Source organism: Mauremys mutica, chromosome 11, assembly GCF_020497125.1.
Source record: "Mauremys mutica isolate MM-2020 ecotype Southern chromosome 11, ASM2049712v1, whole genome shotgun sequence".
In the NCBI taxonomy this organism is placed as follows: Eukaryota; Metazoa; Chordata; order Testudines; family Geoemydidae; genus Mauremys; species Mauremys mutica.
Genome location: NC_059082.1, coordinates 74,721,762 through 74,736,674, shown reverse-complemented (window position 1 = coordinate 74,736,674; position 14,913 = coordinate 74,721,762). Strand labels below are relative to the sequence as shown.

Genomic DNA, 14,913 nt, shown 5'->3' with positions numbered 1-14,913 from the left:
GGAATCAGTGTTAGTATTCAGTGAGTAGTGAAGATGCAGGCAACGTCTTTCTCATTGGTGAGGGTCGTATGCTGTCTCTTGAAGCTCAGCAGTTCATTGCACCAGCAGCAAGGTAGTTTATGAAATGTTGCCATCTAAATTCACCTTAATACCACTTCCGTCTCTTACACTCACACAAATATTTTGCAAGCTTTGTTCTACATGTTCTCGCCCTTGTTTTACCATTCAGAACTACAGTTCAGAACAGAGCTAAATGGCTCCCTGTTACAGGAAACAGCAAGCATAGAGACCTATTAATCAGAGCCTATACAGATCATCCTAGTCCACCTTCTTCTTTCTCAGTTGTTAACCTCGTTGTTCCTGGAAGCGGGTATCTTCTTTCCCTTTTTCCTTCCAATTCTCCCAGTGAGGAAGAGAAGAACTTTAAAAATGAATCTGCCTGTTACTGTAGCTAGTTCCTCTTCTAAACTGGGGACTCTCAGATACAGGGTTCTGTTCCCAGGCCATATCACCTCCCTCAAGTTGTCTGCAGTATGGGGTCCATGCTGGTTTTTGGTCTTCTCATAGTGTGCCTTCTGGGGAGCCAGGTGCTGGCTGGCTGGAATTGCAGCCATGTTTCTGTCTTACTCCGGAACCTCATGCTCTGATTTTATCAGAAAGGATGGAGAATCTTATCACTAGTCTCCAGAATACCTTTAGACGGGAGATCTCAGTAGGCGAGTCCACGGCTGCTATTTTCCTTTATTTACATGGAGAGGAGAAATGTAAATTTAGCTAAACAATAGCCCCTAGCATTGCAGTGTAAAAGTGCAGAGTCATTTTAGAGGAAGTAACGAGAGATTTTTCTGTGTCTAATTTGTCTGTCCTACAGTGGGTTGGCATTCCACTTTACAGAGCACATGTGGTAGAGGCTATTAATGCTTGTTAACCATTCACTCTGCCTTCATAGCTTGTTTGCCATTCACTCCTCAGTCTGACCATTCCGATGTGGTCACTGCACAGGTGGTCAGGAAGTTGCAGCATCGACATCCTAGCAGTCCAGCTATTCAGAAGCTTTGCTTTGACACTAGTTATGTTAGGACATGTATGTCCATTTCTCTGTAGGTGCAATACCAATGGCTGAGAGGTTAGTACCTCTTCCTTGCTTCTAGAACTAAGATACTGTAGCAGCATTGATTTTTTTTTAAAGGTATCAAACTCTTTACCAATGGACAAGGAGGAATTTGGTTCAAAGACATAATCCCACATTTGGGATTTTTATTGGTTGGTATTTGAAAAAAATCTGTGGCTTCCATACCTTATTCTCTTAAGCACTCATTTTGTTTTTTGATGGAAGACATTTTTAAATACCTCAGAGGTAGGTCCAAACATCAGCTATTTCTACTAGCCAGAGGCCTGGTAGGAAGTTATAACATAGGATCTTACGCTTAGCCTTGCTGGGTATGTCTCCACTGCAATAAAAGACCTGCAGCCCTGGTCAGCTGACTCAGGGTCATGGGGCTCGGGCTACGAGGCTATAAAATTACAGTGTAGACGTTCAGGCTTGGGCTGGAACCTGGGCTCTGAGACCCCCACGACGGGGCTGGATCTCAGAGCCTGAGCTCCAGCCCAAGCCCAAACGTCTACAGTTGCGATTTTTAGCCCCACAGCGTGAGCCCAAGTCAGCTGACCCAGTCTCTGAGACTCTGCACCGCGGGTTTTTTATTGCAGTGTAGGCATACCTGTAGGCTACCAAGAATATTTTGTTTAGGGGATGTCCCCTGGGTGTATTTTTATCTCATTAGAATATGGTATTTGTCTCTTCCTATCCTAAACTGTTGTGCAGTGTTTCTATGTGCCATTAAATAGTTGCCAAATTCCACCCCAGAGGTAGCTGCCTCAGTGGTGAGGTGAGGTTGTGAAAATAATAGTTTGTAAGTACATCCTTCAGGATCAAAGGTGCTATCTGAATAAATGAATGCAAGAAATCGGTAGTACTTATCAAATAGTATAAATATTTATAAATTCTTCCCTTTATTTAAAGCCTGAGACCTTTCCTCTCATTTTTGGGTGTCACTTTTTACTATCTAAACAGCAGCAGTTTGTGGGAGACCTCATGACAGAAGAAAAGTTATCCATCACACACACTTTCTCTCCCCAGGACTAACATCCACTGGTTTACTCCCCAAGAGAGAAGTGGATACAATTTGGCAAATGTTGGTATTCGTGTTTAAATTTCCCTTTTTGCCATCTCCTGGGCATGTGCAGATGTAGGCACATAAGTCAAAGTGCGTGGGTTGTGTGAAGGAACTTGCCCATGTGCAGCACTGCACTTACTCGTTTCCTTTGACACTGAGTTAGTGTAATAGCCGGTGCTCAGGCAGTTTTATCACTTGTGTATATAAAACCTGGGTCATGTTCCAGATTAAAGATGGAAGTGCGTGAGATAGATGCCTGTACTAAAGAGACAGGAGTTGTGGTTCATCTCAATATTGAATAATAAGCAAGAAACAGGAAGTGTTTGTCATAAATCTTGACATGTGCATGGGGTTGTTCCTCCCTTACCCTACCCCAGTATTCAATTTTCATCCTGGATTACCAGGCACTTGGTCCATTTCGCTCAGCAGTTAAGAGCAGCTTTTTCATTACGTTCCCTGGGAGGCACTTTATAGAGACGTCCATCCCCCTCTGCCTCATAAATCCACTTTATATTTCAAGCTTGCAACATGGGGATCAGAGGTCTTGGCAAGAAGCAATTATTATAAAGAACCAGTTCTCCCTCTTTTAGGTTACAAAGAGAATATTATGGGGAAAGGGAATTTAGCTGAAGACAAGGAGAGGTCATTTTTGTGAAAGGCAGTGTTCCCTGATTGATGGACAACCACACAGCCTTATTAATGCTCGGTCGTTAAGTGTCCCATAGGGCATGCTAGCATGATGTCACAGGCTAACAAAACCTGCTGGTTACTACAAAAATAAACGAACAGAAGCAATAGACTGGGAGTTCTGTAAACTCATAAATATTTCCAGGCACAAACACATCTTGTGGGCAAATTTGGGTTTGGTTTTTGTTTTTTTGTTTTTTTAATATTTCTATCGTTTTAAATGAACAGCCTCTAATTACAGTGATTTGCTAGCTACCTGGGGACCTGATATTTGAGCAGGGTGTAATGCTTAGGAGAGATTGATTAGTGAAGCATAATTCAATTGGGGGATTTTGATAATGATATCGCCACCCAAGAGAGCCAAGTCTGAGCAATTATACGGATCCTCAGAACCCTCCTGATTGAATTGTATAATTTCAGTAGTCAGTCTCCCTGTCAACGCCCCTCTCCCCCCCACCTCTGTGTCTCTCCATCCTTTAAGCTTTGAAGAGATCTTCTAGAGGCCTGTTTAAAGGGGAAAAGATACTTAGTAAGAATTACCCTCTCTACAGAGTAATCCCATGGTGCAGACACTAAAGAGTAGGCAGTAGTGCACCACCCATGGAGAAAAATGTGGCCATCAGATCCTATCTCTATATCCCACCCTGCCCTGGCCTAAATTTACAACATCAGCCCTAGCTTTGAAGGAGGAATTGATTGTGGTATTTTTAGCTGAGCAGTCAGACTTTGCAAATACTTTTATTCGTGTGTGTTCCTTTGGGGGTATGCGTGTGCGCACACAGACTCTTACACATGAGCTTTGTTTTTAACATGTACTCTTTGCTGGGCATTGGAAGCCCGAGAACAGGCTGAGGGCCCTCTCTGAGGCTGTGCTGCCTCCCTCTCTCTGACAGCTGCGTGTGGACACTAGGCCTTTGACATTTAGAAAAATCTCAGAATCTAAAGCAAGAGGCAGAAAAGAAAATATTTTCTTGTGTAAAGGTCAGAGCCGACTGCTTTAAAAAATGGTTTTGAAATTGGTTTGTTGGACTGTGACAAGATTTAACCATACTAATGGATGGAGAGACCATGTGATCTGGGGTAGGCAGAAAAAGAGAACCCCTGCAGTAGACTGGCTGAGGAAGCTATAAAAAGTAAATCATGCAAACTAAAGAACTTGAATTAGGGTTTTTTTTATGGCTTACAGGAGAGCAGGTGTCATGTCCAGCTAGGGAGCTGGCATACAGGTTGTGCAGTGGTCTATGATAACACTGCTGAGTGATGTGGTATTAGGTGGGGTAAGAATGTTGCAGAGTTCCTAAGAGATGCCCAGGTCGGTGCCAGAGGAGTTTTATAAAGTGAAAAGAGTGCCATAGAGCCCTGAATAAAGGAGGGTAGGTAGTGTGGGGCTCCCCGGCTTAGACACAGCAGAGCTGGGACCTTGACGTATGAAAGGTAGTGCAGCAGGAGGTTCCATCTTGTGAGTATCAACAGATGAGTATGATACCAGGGGGTGAGGAGGGCAGAGCAGGTGTCTTGGTGGATGAGTCCATAGCACACGAGGGAAAGAGTCATGGGCTGAAGAGAACGGTATGGAGAGCGTCATAGATCCATGGGTATTAGGCTTCACAGTCCTGCCCCCTGCCACATACAGGATTGTTCCCTGCAATGTATTCAGAGTCTTGGTCTGTTAGGAGGTCACACAGCAGGTGATTCCACAGAGTGAGAAGAGCAATGCAGACATCTTAGCAGATGAGATGAAGCAGCCTAAGTAGCTTCCCTGAGTAAATGTCACTGGGGCAACAGGTTACTTGTTCATTAAAACACCTAATAAAACGTAGCCTTGAAAATAAAGGTGCCCCATTCACTTTGGAGTATTGCAGAGTTTCATCTGCACAATAAGAAAGTTCCTCACTGTGTCAAGGGGGTAGAGAGTCACTCTGCCAATCCGGTTCAAGCAGCACATCCTCTTAGGCCTTAACCCTTTGTATGAAAACTGTCACTCTGTGAGGACCCTGTAGCACACACTGCATACACGCGTCTGAATGCTCAGAAGTGTGTTCCTCCTACATCGTGCATCTATTTTGTACATCACCCATGGATAGAGCAGTGGATTTTCCTATGAAAAGGAGGTGATTGCCCCACTTGGTGGTGAAATCCTGAATTGTATCAAACATCATGATGGGATTTTCTCCTCTTCTCCCTTTCCCCCACCCTTGTTCTCCCCTGCTGCTTCTCCCCCCAGCCAATCTTCTTCTGCGGCCTCTGTAGCCCAGCTTCCCTCTCCCCTGCCTCCCTCTCTTCACAGCACTCCAGGGGTGCAGCGGAGGCAGAGGGCAGTGATGTGTTTAAGAGTCATTCATTTGTCAGACTTTCCCACTGCAAGGTGGGAAACGGGGGCAGAGGACACTGGCCAACACACTATGGGGTCGGGTTTGTTTGTGGCTGCGAGCTTTTGAATGTGCTTGTGGTGTTTGCCGAAACAATGCTTGGTTCTCTTTCCCATGTGTTGGCCAGCATTCTGTCACTGTGTCTGACCCAGGTGTTGTGTGACCTCTTGCCACCAGCTGGTTGGTCTACTAAGAACTGATGACAGTTCACGCCAAGTTTGACTTTATAGATTTTCGTACATTATTTTAATTTTCTAGTTGCAAAAGTGTTCCTGGGGATGGGGAGTGTGAATTGCTGTCCCTGTCCCATACATCCATCTGAACCATTTGAGTGTCTTGTAAACAGCGAAACAAAATGTTATCAGACCTTTAACAACATCATCACCAGGCTGGAGAGAGAAATTTCAGCCCAGAAGATCACTTTTTTGGAAAGTTTATAAGTAACAAAGGCTGAGACAGAAAGTGTAATCTCGACCATACCTGTAGCAACACTGGCACAGTCGGAACCAATGTATATGTCCTGCTGAAGTGACAACGACGAGTGATCCTCCTTTGTACTTCACACATCGCTGCATCACTTACAAACACCAGCATGGTCCTGGCCGCTGCCAGGGGTGACCTCCTAAGAAGGAGACGCTTTACTTTTTGCAGCATTAGTGTCGCTGGGTGTTGTGAGCATAGTCTGCTTTAGATCATTATTGTGCCATGCGTGAGGGCGATGCCTGCTGGAGGTGAGAGGAGCTAATGTTTGCTTTCCTGTGATGCTCACGTTACAGACTCTTAGCCTCTCTGTAAGTGCAGCGATTGAATGCATACAGGCATTGCTCTTTTTCTAGGCCTGCAGCAAGACTGATCATCCTGGCATTCATGAGAGGAGTGGGGTGGGAGAGGCTACTCTACTCTGACCCTTCTCCACTTTCTGTGCCTTTCCTAATGCCAAAATAAATCTGCAGCTTGAAACACAGATATTGACTGAAGTGTTTGGCTGCAGATGGAATGAGCAGAATGCGAGACAAATAGAAAGTTTATCCTGTGACTGAAAGGGAGCCAGCAGCTCCCTCGCTGGGCTGCTCACCTCTCTCGGGCATTCACTTTCCATGATTAGCTTTAGATCCCACTCAAGCCTTCATCTCCTGCACAGACAGATAAATAGAGTGGAACAAATGGAAAGGGCACACAAGTTCCAAGGTACCTGGTTCTCTTAAAGGACTGAGTGCTGACACAAGGCTTTATCTGTAATGCAAGTCTCTGCCTTCAAAAAAATATATAAAAAACTATAAAGCCTTGAATAATTTACCAATTTCCAGAGTTAAAAGGAAGATTTATGATGTTTTCTTCTGACCGGGAACAGCTAATCTTGTCTCTTATGGAAAAGCAATTGTACTAAAGACTCCTTTCTCTGAGGAGGTTGAAAAGTGACTGCTGGAAGTTCATGTCGCCGCATAGTAGACGGATCCCACTTGTCCCATTCTTACCACCTGGCCAAAAAGCTGCTTCTGATTTTGTAATCACTCAATAGGGCAATGCACCCTAGAAGTACAAAGCCTAGTGAGGTTCTTGGAACTCTTATCCTGGGTCAGCATGTAGTAGAGGGTGTTTTGCCTCATTTAAATTGCTTTCCTGATAAAGATCCTTCATATTTCTGAATGCAGAATGGAGTGATAATGGAAACAGGCCAAAACTGAAATGTCTGTTCCCCAAAATGTTGGTGGGTTGGATAAAATAGAACCTGGATCTGAACCGCCCTGGCTTTGGTTTTGCAAACCCCAAACAAGCCACCTTGATTTGCCCATTAACCAAAAGTGGCAAAACTAGGCCCATAACTTAGGTATCCTCTTTGACTCGGCCCTCTCAGTGGACCCACATATTCAGTCCAACTCTAAGTCATGCTGCTTTTTCTTACACATCTCTAAAAGTAACAACATACACACGACTATGACTAAGACATTTTCATGGGTTTGGCCCCAGATTAGATTGAGCTGATTTGTAAAGACACATTAGACATTTTTTTTCCTCCCATCTGCCATCACTACTGAGCAGATTTAAGGTTCTTTAGGTCCCCTATGCATTTCCTTGCCTGACCATATTTGGCCTTTTTAAGTTTGGCTTTAACTCCGAATCTCCTGGCTTTTTAATGCTTGCTTTGATGATAATTGCATTCCTGTAATGTCAGTAATTTAGGGTAAAATACATGTCCTCTCAACCTTAACCCTATCATAACAGTGTTTTTGTCTGGCAATTTCCTTGTTTGTCTGGGGATTATTTTTTAGTACATAATAGCGTATGTGAACACTAAGAAATGCAAAGAGAATGTTGCGTGATATTTCTTGTGATTTGAAAATACTAATTATCAACTTTAATTCATTTTTATTTCAACGTTTATGTCCAGATTCATTGGTACACTCTGGCTGCTTTATGTCACCGTAGAGCCGTACAGAAGCAACCAAAGTGTACTGGCAAGTTAAGCCAATGAGTAAACTGCTTTGATTCACCAGGACCAGAGCACTAAAAAGAAGCAAGATTGTTCAACCCCAGTTTCTTCTTTCCTCTTGTTCTCCAAATTCCTGCTGCCTCTCGCATCTTCCCACATGGTCCTGCACACACGTCCCAATTTTTCTCTCTCTCCTTCCCTGCACAGTCCCCTGCACATACACACACCTGTTTCCTCACTCTCAACATTTTCCAGGATGAACATCCTGGTTTCTTCCTCCCTCCTGTGGTGTGTCAGGCAGATTGGATGCAAAGACTAGTGGCTGAAAAGAAATATTTACGATTATTATGGTCATTTTTTCCATTATTTTTCATAAATGATAGTTTGTGTCAGCTGAAGTGAGTAGGTAAAATTTTCTCCTCCTTTTCTCCCATTGTTCTCATTAAGACTGAAGTTACAAACTGAGCTTAGTTAAACTGCTCTCTTTAAAAGCAGGTACCACCTCCTATTGTTCCCAATCAGGGAAGATGGTGTCCCTCTGTGCTGTCAGGAGGCCAAGGAACCCTCAGTCTTGTTGAAAACAGTTGGAGATGACCATGGACATTTTGAAAGAATTAAGCTCTTTATGGAATTTTCTGTAGTAGAACATTATTATTCTGCCTCTGCTGAATCAGAAACTTTCAGAATAATGGGGGACAAGTGACAATTAATGCTCAGTAAATAAACAAGTATTCAAAGTAGCTTGCGCACAAAATTTCACCGAGTTCTAACTATACAGAGTTTTGAAACATTTGGGTAATTCCATTACTGAGCTCATAAGGAACAAATAAACAGTCTGACAATGGGAGCTAAACTTCTTAAAGACCTACATGGGTTTTCTTGTAAATTCTCAGAAAATTAATTCTGTGCCCAAAGAATAAGGGCAATAATTTGGGGGAGGAGGAGACACTGTATTTTTCATACATAGCAAAGAGAGTTGCAAAATTCAACTCAGCCTTGACTATAAAGACACAACTGGTGCCTCCATAATATTTGGATCTTCCTCTCACCAGCCTAAACTTTAGTGTTTCAGGTCCCATCGAGCCAGATCCAACACCCATGGGCTTGGATTTGCAAAACCAAAATCTGGCCTCCTCGGCACAGCTCTGATTGATAGCATCTGGCCTATGGTCTAATTCAAGGCTGTGTGAGAGCTCCACACCGTGCCTGGGCTTGTGCATAGATTGCAAATGCATATATCCCTCACTGACCTAGTTCCCTTTCTCTCTGTCATTTGCCAGTTTTTCATCTTTCCCAGTCTCTTCAATTTGTCCCTATCTGACCCAGTTTCACCGTGGATGCTCAGAAAGCAAGGCGGGCGGCTCCGCTAAACAAAGGATTAAGGCTCTAAACTTCGCCATCTGGAGTAGTTCATAAAGAGAAATGAACATTAAGCTGAACTGAAGTGGAAGAGCTTTAAACAAACTCTTAATTTACTTTTCCACTATAAAATCTTGTTTAAATCCCCTCCCCGGCATTGGTGTGACAGGGGCTTTCCTCTGTGCCTTGCACGCTTCACAATCAGAAGTGACATTTACGTGAGAAGTTCATAATGAAATTAATCCTGACTCCTGAAAACATGAAATTGGAAACAAACAGATCCCCGGGGCCTTTGGTGCTTCCCTGACATTATTGCTGCCCTTCTGGCAGGTGAAGATACATGCTGCCTGCGCGCACAAACACCCACAGCTCAAGGCATTGATATCCCTTTTGAGAGAGGGCGGTTCCACCTGAGCTGCTTCAGGATTGCCCTTCTGCTGCATAGACAGTGGATAGGGAATGTCCTGTTACCGAAGCCGGTTGGACTGTTAGGCAGTGCTTGTGTTGCCTCTAGCTTTGCTTCATTAAGGGGGTAGATGAGGAGCAGTGATCATTCCCCAAAGGGAAATGTCTGGGGAGAAAAATTTGAATTTCCGTTGTGATAGTTTTGCTGGTTTATTAATAAACAAGCAGATTTTGTGCTGCCTGTGGCATGAGGGGCTCTCAAAGCTCCCTTTGGCTCCTTTTGCATTTTGCTTCTTTATCCTTTTTATAACCTATGTTATGACGAGAGGAGATTTTCCCCATGTATTGGGATTCCACCCTTCTATGTGTGTGTCTCTGGAATAATTTCTCCCGTCAGCAAAGCACCTGGGTATGTGAAGCAGGGCTGTCTATACTGTGATAAATAACTCACGGCACTGAGTCTCAGAGCCCAGGCGCCAGGGCCGGCTCTAGGCACCAGCAAAACAAGCTGCTGCCTAGGGCGGCAAAATATAGGGGGCGGCAAAAGGCTGGGGCTGGGGCCCCAGCTCATCCTGCCGCTGTGAGCCGAGGAGCGGCCCGTCCCCTGCAGCCGGGCAGGGCCGCGCTACCGGCTCCGCTTGGGGGAGAGGGGGGGCCCTTACCGGTAGCGCGGCCCCGCCTGGCTGCAGAAGACGGGCCCGCGCCTCCTCCGCTTGTTCCCCGGGTCCTAAACAGCCCAGCAGCAGCTTGTCTGGGGGCGGGGCTGAGCCCCGCCCCGCTCAGAGCCGCGTGGTCAGGGGGCGGGGCTACAAGCTCCAGGCCGAGCGGAGACAGCTGAGTTTAGCCTGGAGCTTGCGGCCCCGCCCCCTCCCCACGCGGCTCTGAGCGGGGAAGAGCTCAGCCCCCTCCGGAGCCATGCGGCTGCCGCGCGGTGAGCCGGGGGTAAGTACCCGGGGCAGAGGGTGGCTAAGGGGCAGGGAGTCCCGGGGACACTCAGGGGGCAGGGTGGGGGCACAGGTTCTGTGGGGGGGGGTGGTCAGGGGCCAGGGAAGGGGGGTTGGATTGGGGGGGGTCTCAGGGAGGTGTTTGTCAGGCATCCCCCGACCCCATTACCCCCCAGGCCCAGCCCTGACCCCCAGCTCCAAGTCCAGCCCCTCTGAGGTGGGCACCCCCCCAAACCCATCCTCCCCACCCAGCCCTGACCCCCAGCTCTGAGCCCAGCCCCTCTGATCCAGACACCCCCCTCACCCCATTCCCCCCACAGCCCTGACCCCTAGCTCCGAGCCCAGCCCCTCTGATCTGGACACCCCCTGACCCCATTCCCCCCACAGCCCTGACTCCCAGCTCCGAGCCCAGCCCCTCTGATCTGGACACCCCCTGACCCCATTCCCCCCACAGCCCTGACCCCCAGCTCCAAGCCCAGCCCCTCTGATCCGGACACCCCCGACCCCATCCCCCACTGCCCTGACCCCCAACTCCGAGCCCAGCCCCTTTGATCCGGACACCCCCCTCACCCCATTCCCCCCACAGCCCTGATCCCCAGCTCCGAGCCCAGCCCCTCTGATCCGGACTCCTCCCTGACCCCATTCCCCCCACTGCCCTGACCCCCAGCTCCGAGCCCAGCCCTTCTGATCCGGACACCTCCCTGACCCCATTCCCCCCACAGCCCTGACCTCCAGCTCCGAGCCCAGCCCCTCTGATCCGGACACCCCCGACCCCATTCCCCCCACTGCCCTGACCCCCAGCTCTGAGCCCAGCTGCTCTGAGGTGGGCACCCTCCGACCCCATCCCCCCACCCCAGACCCCCAGCTCTGAGGCGAGCCCCTCTGAGCCAGACAACCTCCGACCCCATCTCCTCACAGTCCTGAGCCCAGCCCCTGTGAGCCGGCACCCCCAGAGCCCAGCTCCCCACCCAGCCCTGGGCAACAGCAGCACCACCTCCAGGCAGTGACAGCCCATTGGCACCAACCATCACCATCACCCAGCAACAGCCCATTTTGTAATTGCAAATGTATACAGACCAGTAAAGCATTTAATGTTTTTAAATAATGTATTTGGTGTATTTTCAAATTATTACAAATTAATTTTCACTAGTTATTTTTTACATTTCCAAATACATGTTACTATAGTATTGCAACTTCTTTTTATGGAAGGGGCCCCCAAAATTGCTTTGCCCTGAATCCTCTGGGCGGCCCTACCCAGTGTGTGTGAGGAGCCGGGGAGGGAGGGAAACGGGGTCCCCTGGAGCCGAGCCCGGGCTGCGATGGTGGCGAGGGGCTCCTGGAGTGTGTAAGGAGGTGAGCAGCCGACTGGGTTCGTCGGTGCTGAGCAGGTAGCCCCGCAGCCGGAGATCCTCGCCTTCCCTCCTGCCAGGGCTGGGCCAGGGCACCGTGAGGCTGAAGAGCAGCAGGTCCAGGGGGCTCTCCAGGTCCTTGGCCGCCAGCATGTCGGGGGTGAGGGCGGTGAGCGCGAACTGATCCACCTTGGCCACCAGCAGTGCTGCGAAGCCCAGGGAGGGGGCCGTGTTCTTTGCGCCACCCCGTAGCCGTGCTGCCACCTGGAAGTACTCCCGCTCCGTGCTGCCCAGCAGCTCCACCCGCATGGGGACAGAGTCGCAGCTGGGCCAGGGCTCGGCTGCAGTGTGCTGGTAGCGGATCCCACATTTGGGGGGGAGGCCAGTGCTGGGGCAACAGGGGGTGTGAGTGGGGGGTACTGGTGGGCGGGGGGGGGCTCATGTCTGGGGGCGGGGGGGGCAGCCAAAAAATTTTTTGCTTGGGGCGGCAAAAAACCTAGAGCCGGCCCTGCCAGGCGCTTGGCTTGCAGCGCTATGAAATTGCAGCGTAAACGTTCGGGCTAAGGCTGGAGCGTAGGCTCTGAGACCCCACTAGTTGGCAGGGGGGTGTGTCTTGGAGCACGGGCTCGAGCCCAAGTCTGAATGTAGACACTGCAATTGTATAGCTCCACAGCCCGAGCCAGCTGACCTAGGCCAGCTACAGCCATGCTCTCAGTCTTTTATCGCAGTGTAGACGTACCTGAACTAAGGGGGCTAGTTAAAGGTAGATCATTGGTTCATTGAAAATATGTCTCCTTATCCTCCGAGAGAGGAGGGGCTTAAGGACTTTGATTCTTAATGGAGAAAGAGCTCTTTGAATATTTCCTGCCTCCCAAGACCAGGCTATTCAAAGATTTCTCTTCTAAAGCATCCCTGGTTCTGCAGTTTCTGCTGTGACTGCATGTGTTAATTGTTCAGACCCTTTAAAGTTTGTTTTCAAGATATTTTAAACATTCTTCCTACTGCCTTATAATTCATTATTCATTTGAGGCTCACACGGGGGGTATTGTTCAGAGATTTTGGAAATGCAGAACTTAATAATGGTCCAATTAAATCATGTGTTGAACACCTGCTCTGCAGTAGATAACGTTACTTTGATTAGAATAAGATGCACACTGAAGGAGACTCCATAGCGAGAGTGCTAGAATTCGTCCGCATTTGGCATGAAATAAAACCCTACTGTATTAACAATTTCTTTTCCTTTTCCCCTCCCTCCACCTCTTCCTTCTCCCTTCAGGCCTCCAGCTCTTCTGGTGGGAAGATGCAACTTCTGGAAACTGAATTCTCTCTCACAATCCGTGAGCTCATTGAGCTGCACCTGCTGCACCAGGACAGCATACCAGCATTCCTCAGCGCTGTAACCCTCGAACTCTTCAGCCGGCAGACCTGTGCTTAGCCCTCACTGAATCACAGCCTCGCACGTTGGACGTGTGACTATCATTGTTTCACCACTGACCAGCCTGGTGCAGTGGAAAGGGGATCCATGAGCTAGCCATGCCAAGTTCTTTTTGTTTCTTCTGCTGCATTCGGTTGCTTCCAATTTCTTTTCAAGTCCCCTCTCTCCTTTTCTCCCCAAATGCTTCATGTCTGTTTAAAGAGGCAACCAAGGAGTCTGAATGAAGAAGGCATTTCCTGCTTCCTCCTGAGCTGGAGTCACATTCCTTTGGCCCAAAGTCCAGTTACTCCTTGACAATATTTGTCCAACCCAAAGGCCTATCTTTTTTTATGTTGATTTTACTAACCAATCTCTCTGACAGCTCTCAGCCCACCACACACATGCAGATTTCCACAGTAATATTTCCAGGGGAGAGCATGTATAACTCCAGGTCAGAGTTCCCTCTTGCCAACTCCCTACCCCCTATTTATGAACATTGAGACCTTTTTATTAAATTGCCAGCCTCTTATGTAGCCAGTCTCAACAGGAGTCGCTGTCAGGAAGAGCATGAGAATGCCAGCTTTGGGGAGCTCACAGCTGCTCAAGTCCCAGCTTCTTGCAGGACGATCCTGTTGAATTGGGTCTCAACCTCTCCCAACTGAAAGCTCTTTAAAACAGAGACCACAGGCTCTAGGGGAGATGACAGCTCAAGCTGCCACCAACTAATGAGGACTAAGGGTTGCCTTCTGGGAGTGCAGGACATTTGTGGAGGACTGGAGTCACGGATGGATAGTTGGGCCCTTTGGATACAGCCTGCTCTCATAGACAGCTCGCTGATCAATGCGAGTTGACAGTCTTTCAAGACATAAAACTTTGCGAGGTCTAGTCCTTCATAACTCCGGATCCTGGTTTGCCAGAACTCAGCACCCGTCTCTCTTTCTCCCTCTTGTGCTGTATGCCCAGTGCTTAGATGTCGCTTGAGTGCTTTTCCTTCCTTGCACAAGACTCTCAGGGGTTGCTTGGCTTATCTCAGGAACACAGGGAAAGGAGCAGGGAGTGGATGGCCTCTTTGTGGTCTATTCACTGAATTGCTGTTTCGTAGCCCAGTGTCCATAGCCGGGGTTGTCACCTTCTTGTATTACTGGGTGTAACTCCCACCACCACCTTTCTCTCCTGACTCTGCTGAGGGATCTTTCTGACAGCTCTGAAATCTTGTACTATGATGGAGGGGGGTTGGTTTGTTTGTTTTTCAGAATAAAGTGTCACTTCCCCGTCTGGGTGTATGCTTCTTTTATTGAGCGTTTGCACCTCCATGGCGTCACTGGTATCCATTTGATAATGGATGGTCAATCAGTGATGCTTGGGTTGATTTTACCACAGGAAGGGAGGGCGTATTACCCAGCCCTTCGGTTCTCCAGGCACATCTCATCAGTGCCAGAAACGATACTAGCCTAGGACATTATACAACAGAGATTTCTGCCAATACAATGGCTTCCCCTTGCCATCCCATTATACTTTATTCCGTAACCCTGTGGGAAGGCAGTACCGCATCTCTTCTCAGCAGGAATCATATAGGAAACTAGTCCTGAGGACAGTCACAGCAACTCTAGCCCCAGTCTTTCCCCACTGAAGTAACTATAGCAAACAAAGTTGGCGCTACAAGCACAAGAAGAAAACAGTTGCTCCAGACCCAGCTTATCATAAGTGATGGAAGGTGCAACTGCTATGAAGGGATCACAGCTCTCCCATTTGCACAGTGGTTGCAGGCAGTTAGCGTA

At 48.0% G+C, this 14,913-nt stretch overlaps 1 protein-coding gene across 13 annotated transcripts in view; it reads left to right on the top strand.

Annotated features, from left to right (window-relative positions):
• The window catches only part of MAD1L1 (mitotic arrest deficient 1 like 1), a 505,376-nt gene extending 490,972 nt beyond the window's left edge, over positions 1-14,404 (top strand). For all 13 annotated transcript variants that reach the window (XM_044980781.1, XM_044980779.1, XM_044980777.1 and 10 more), the window contains one exon: positions 12,998-14,404. In XM_044980781.1, coding sequence (XP_044836716.1) covers positions 12,998-13,156 — 159 coding nt within the window. In that variant the 3' untranslated portion in view covers positions 13,157-14,404. The remainder of the gene's footprint in view (positions 1-12,997) is intronic.
• Positions 14,405-14,913: the final 509 nt, after the last annotated feature.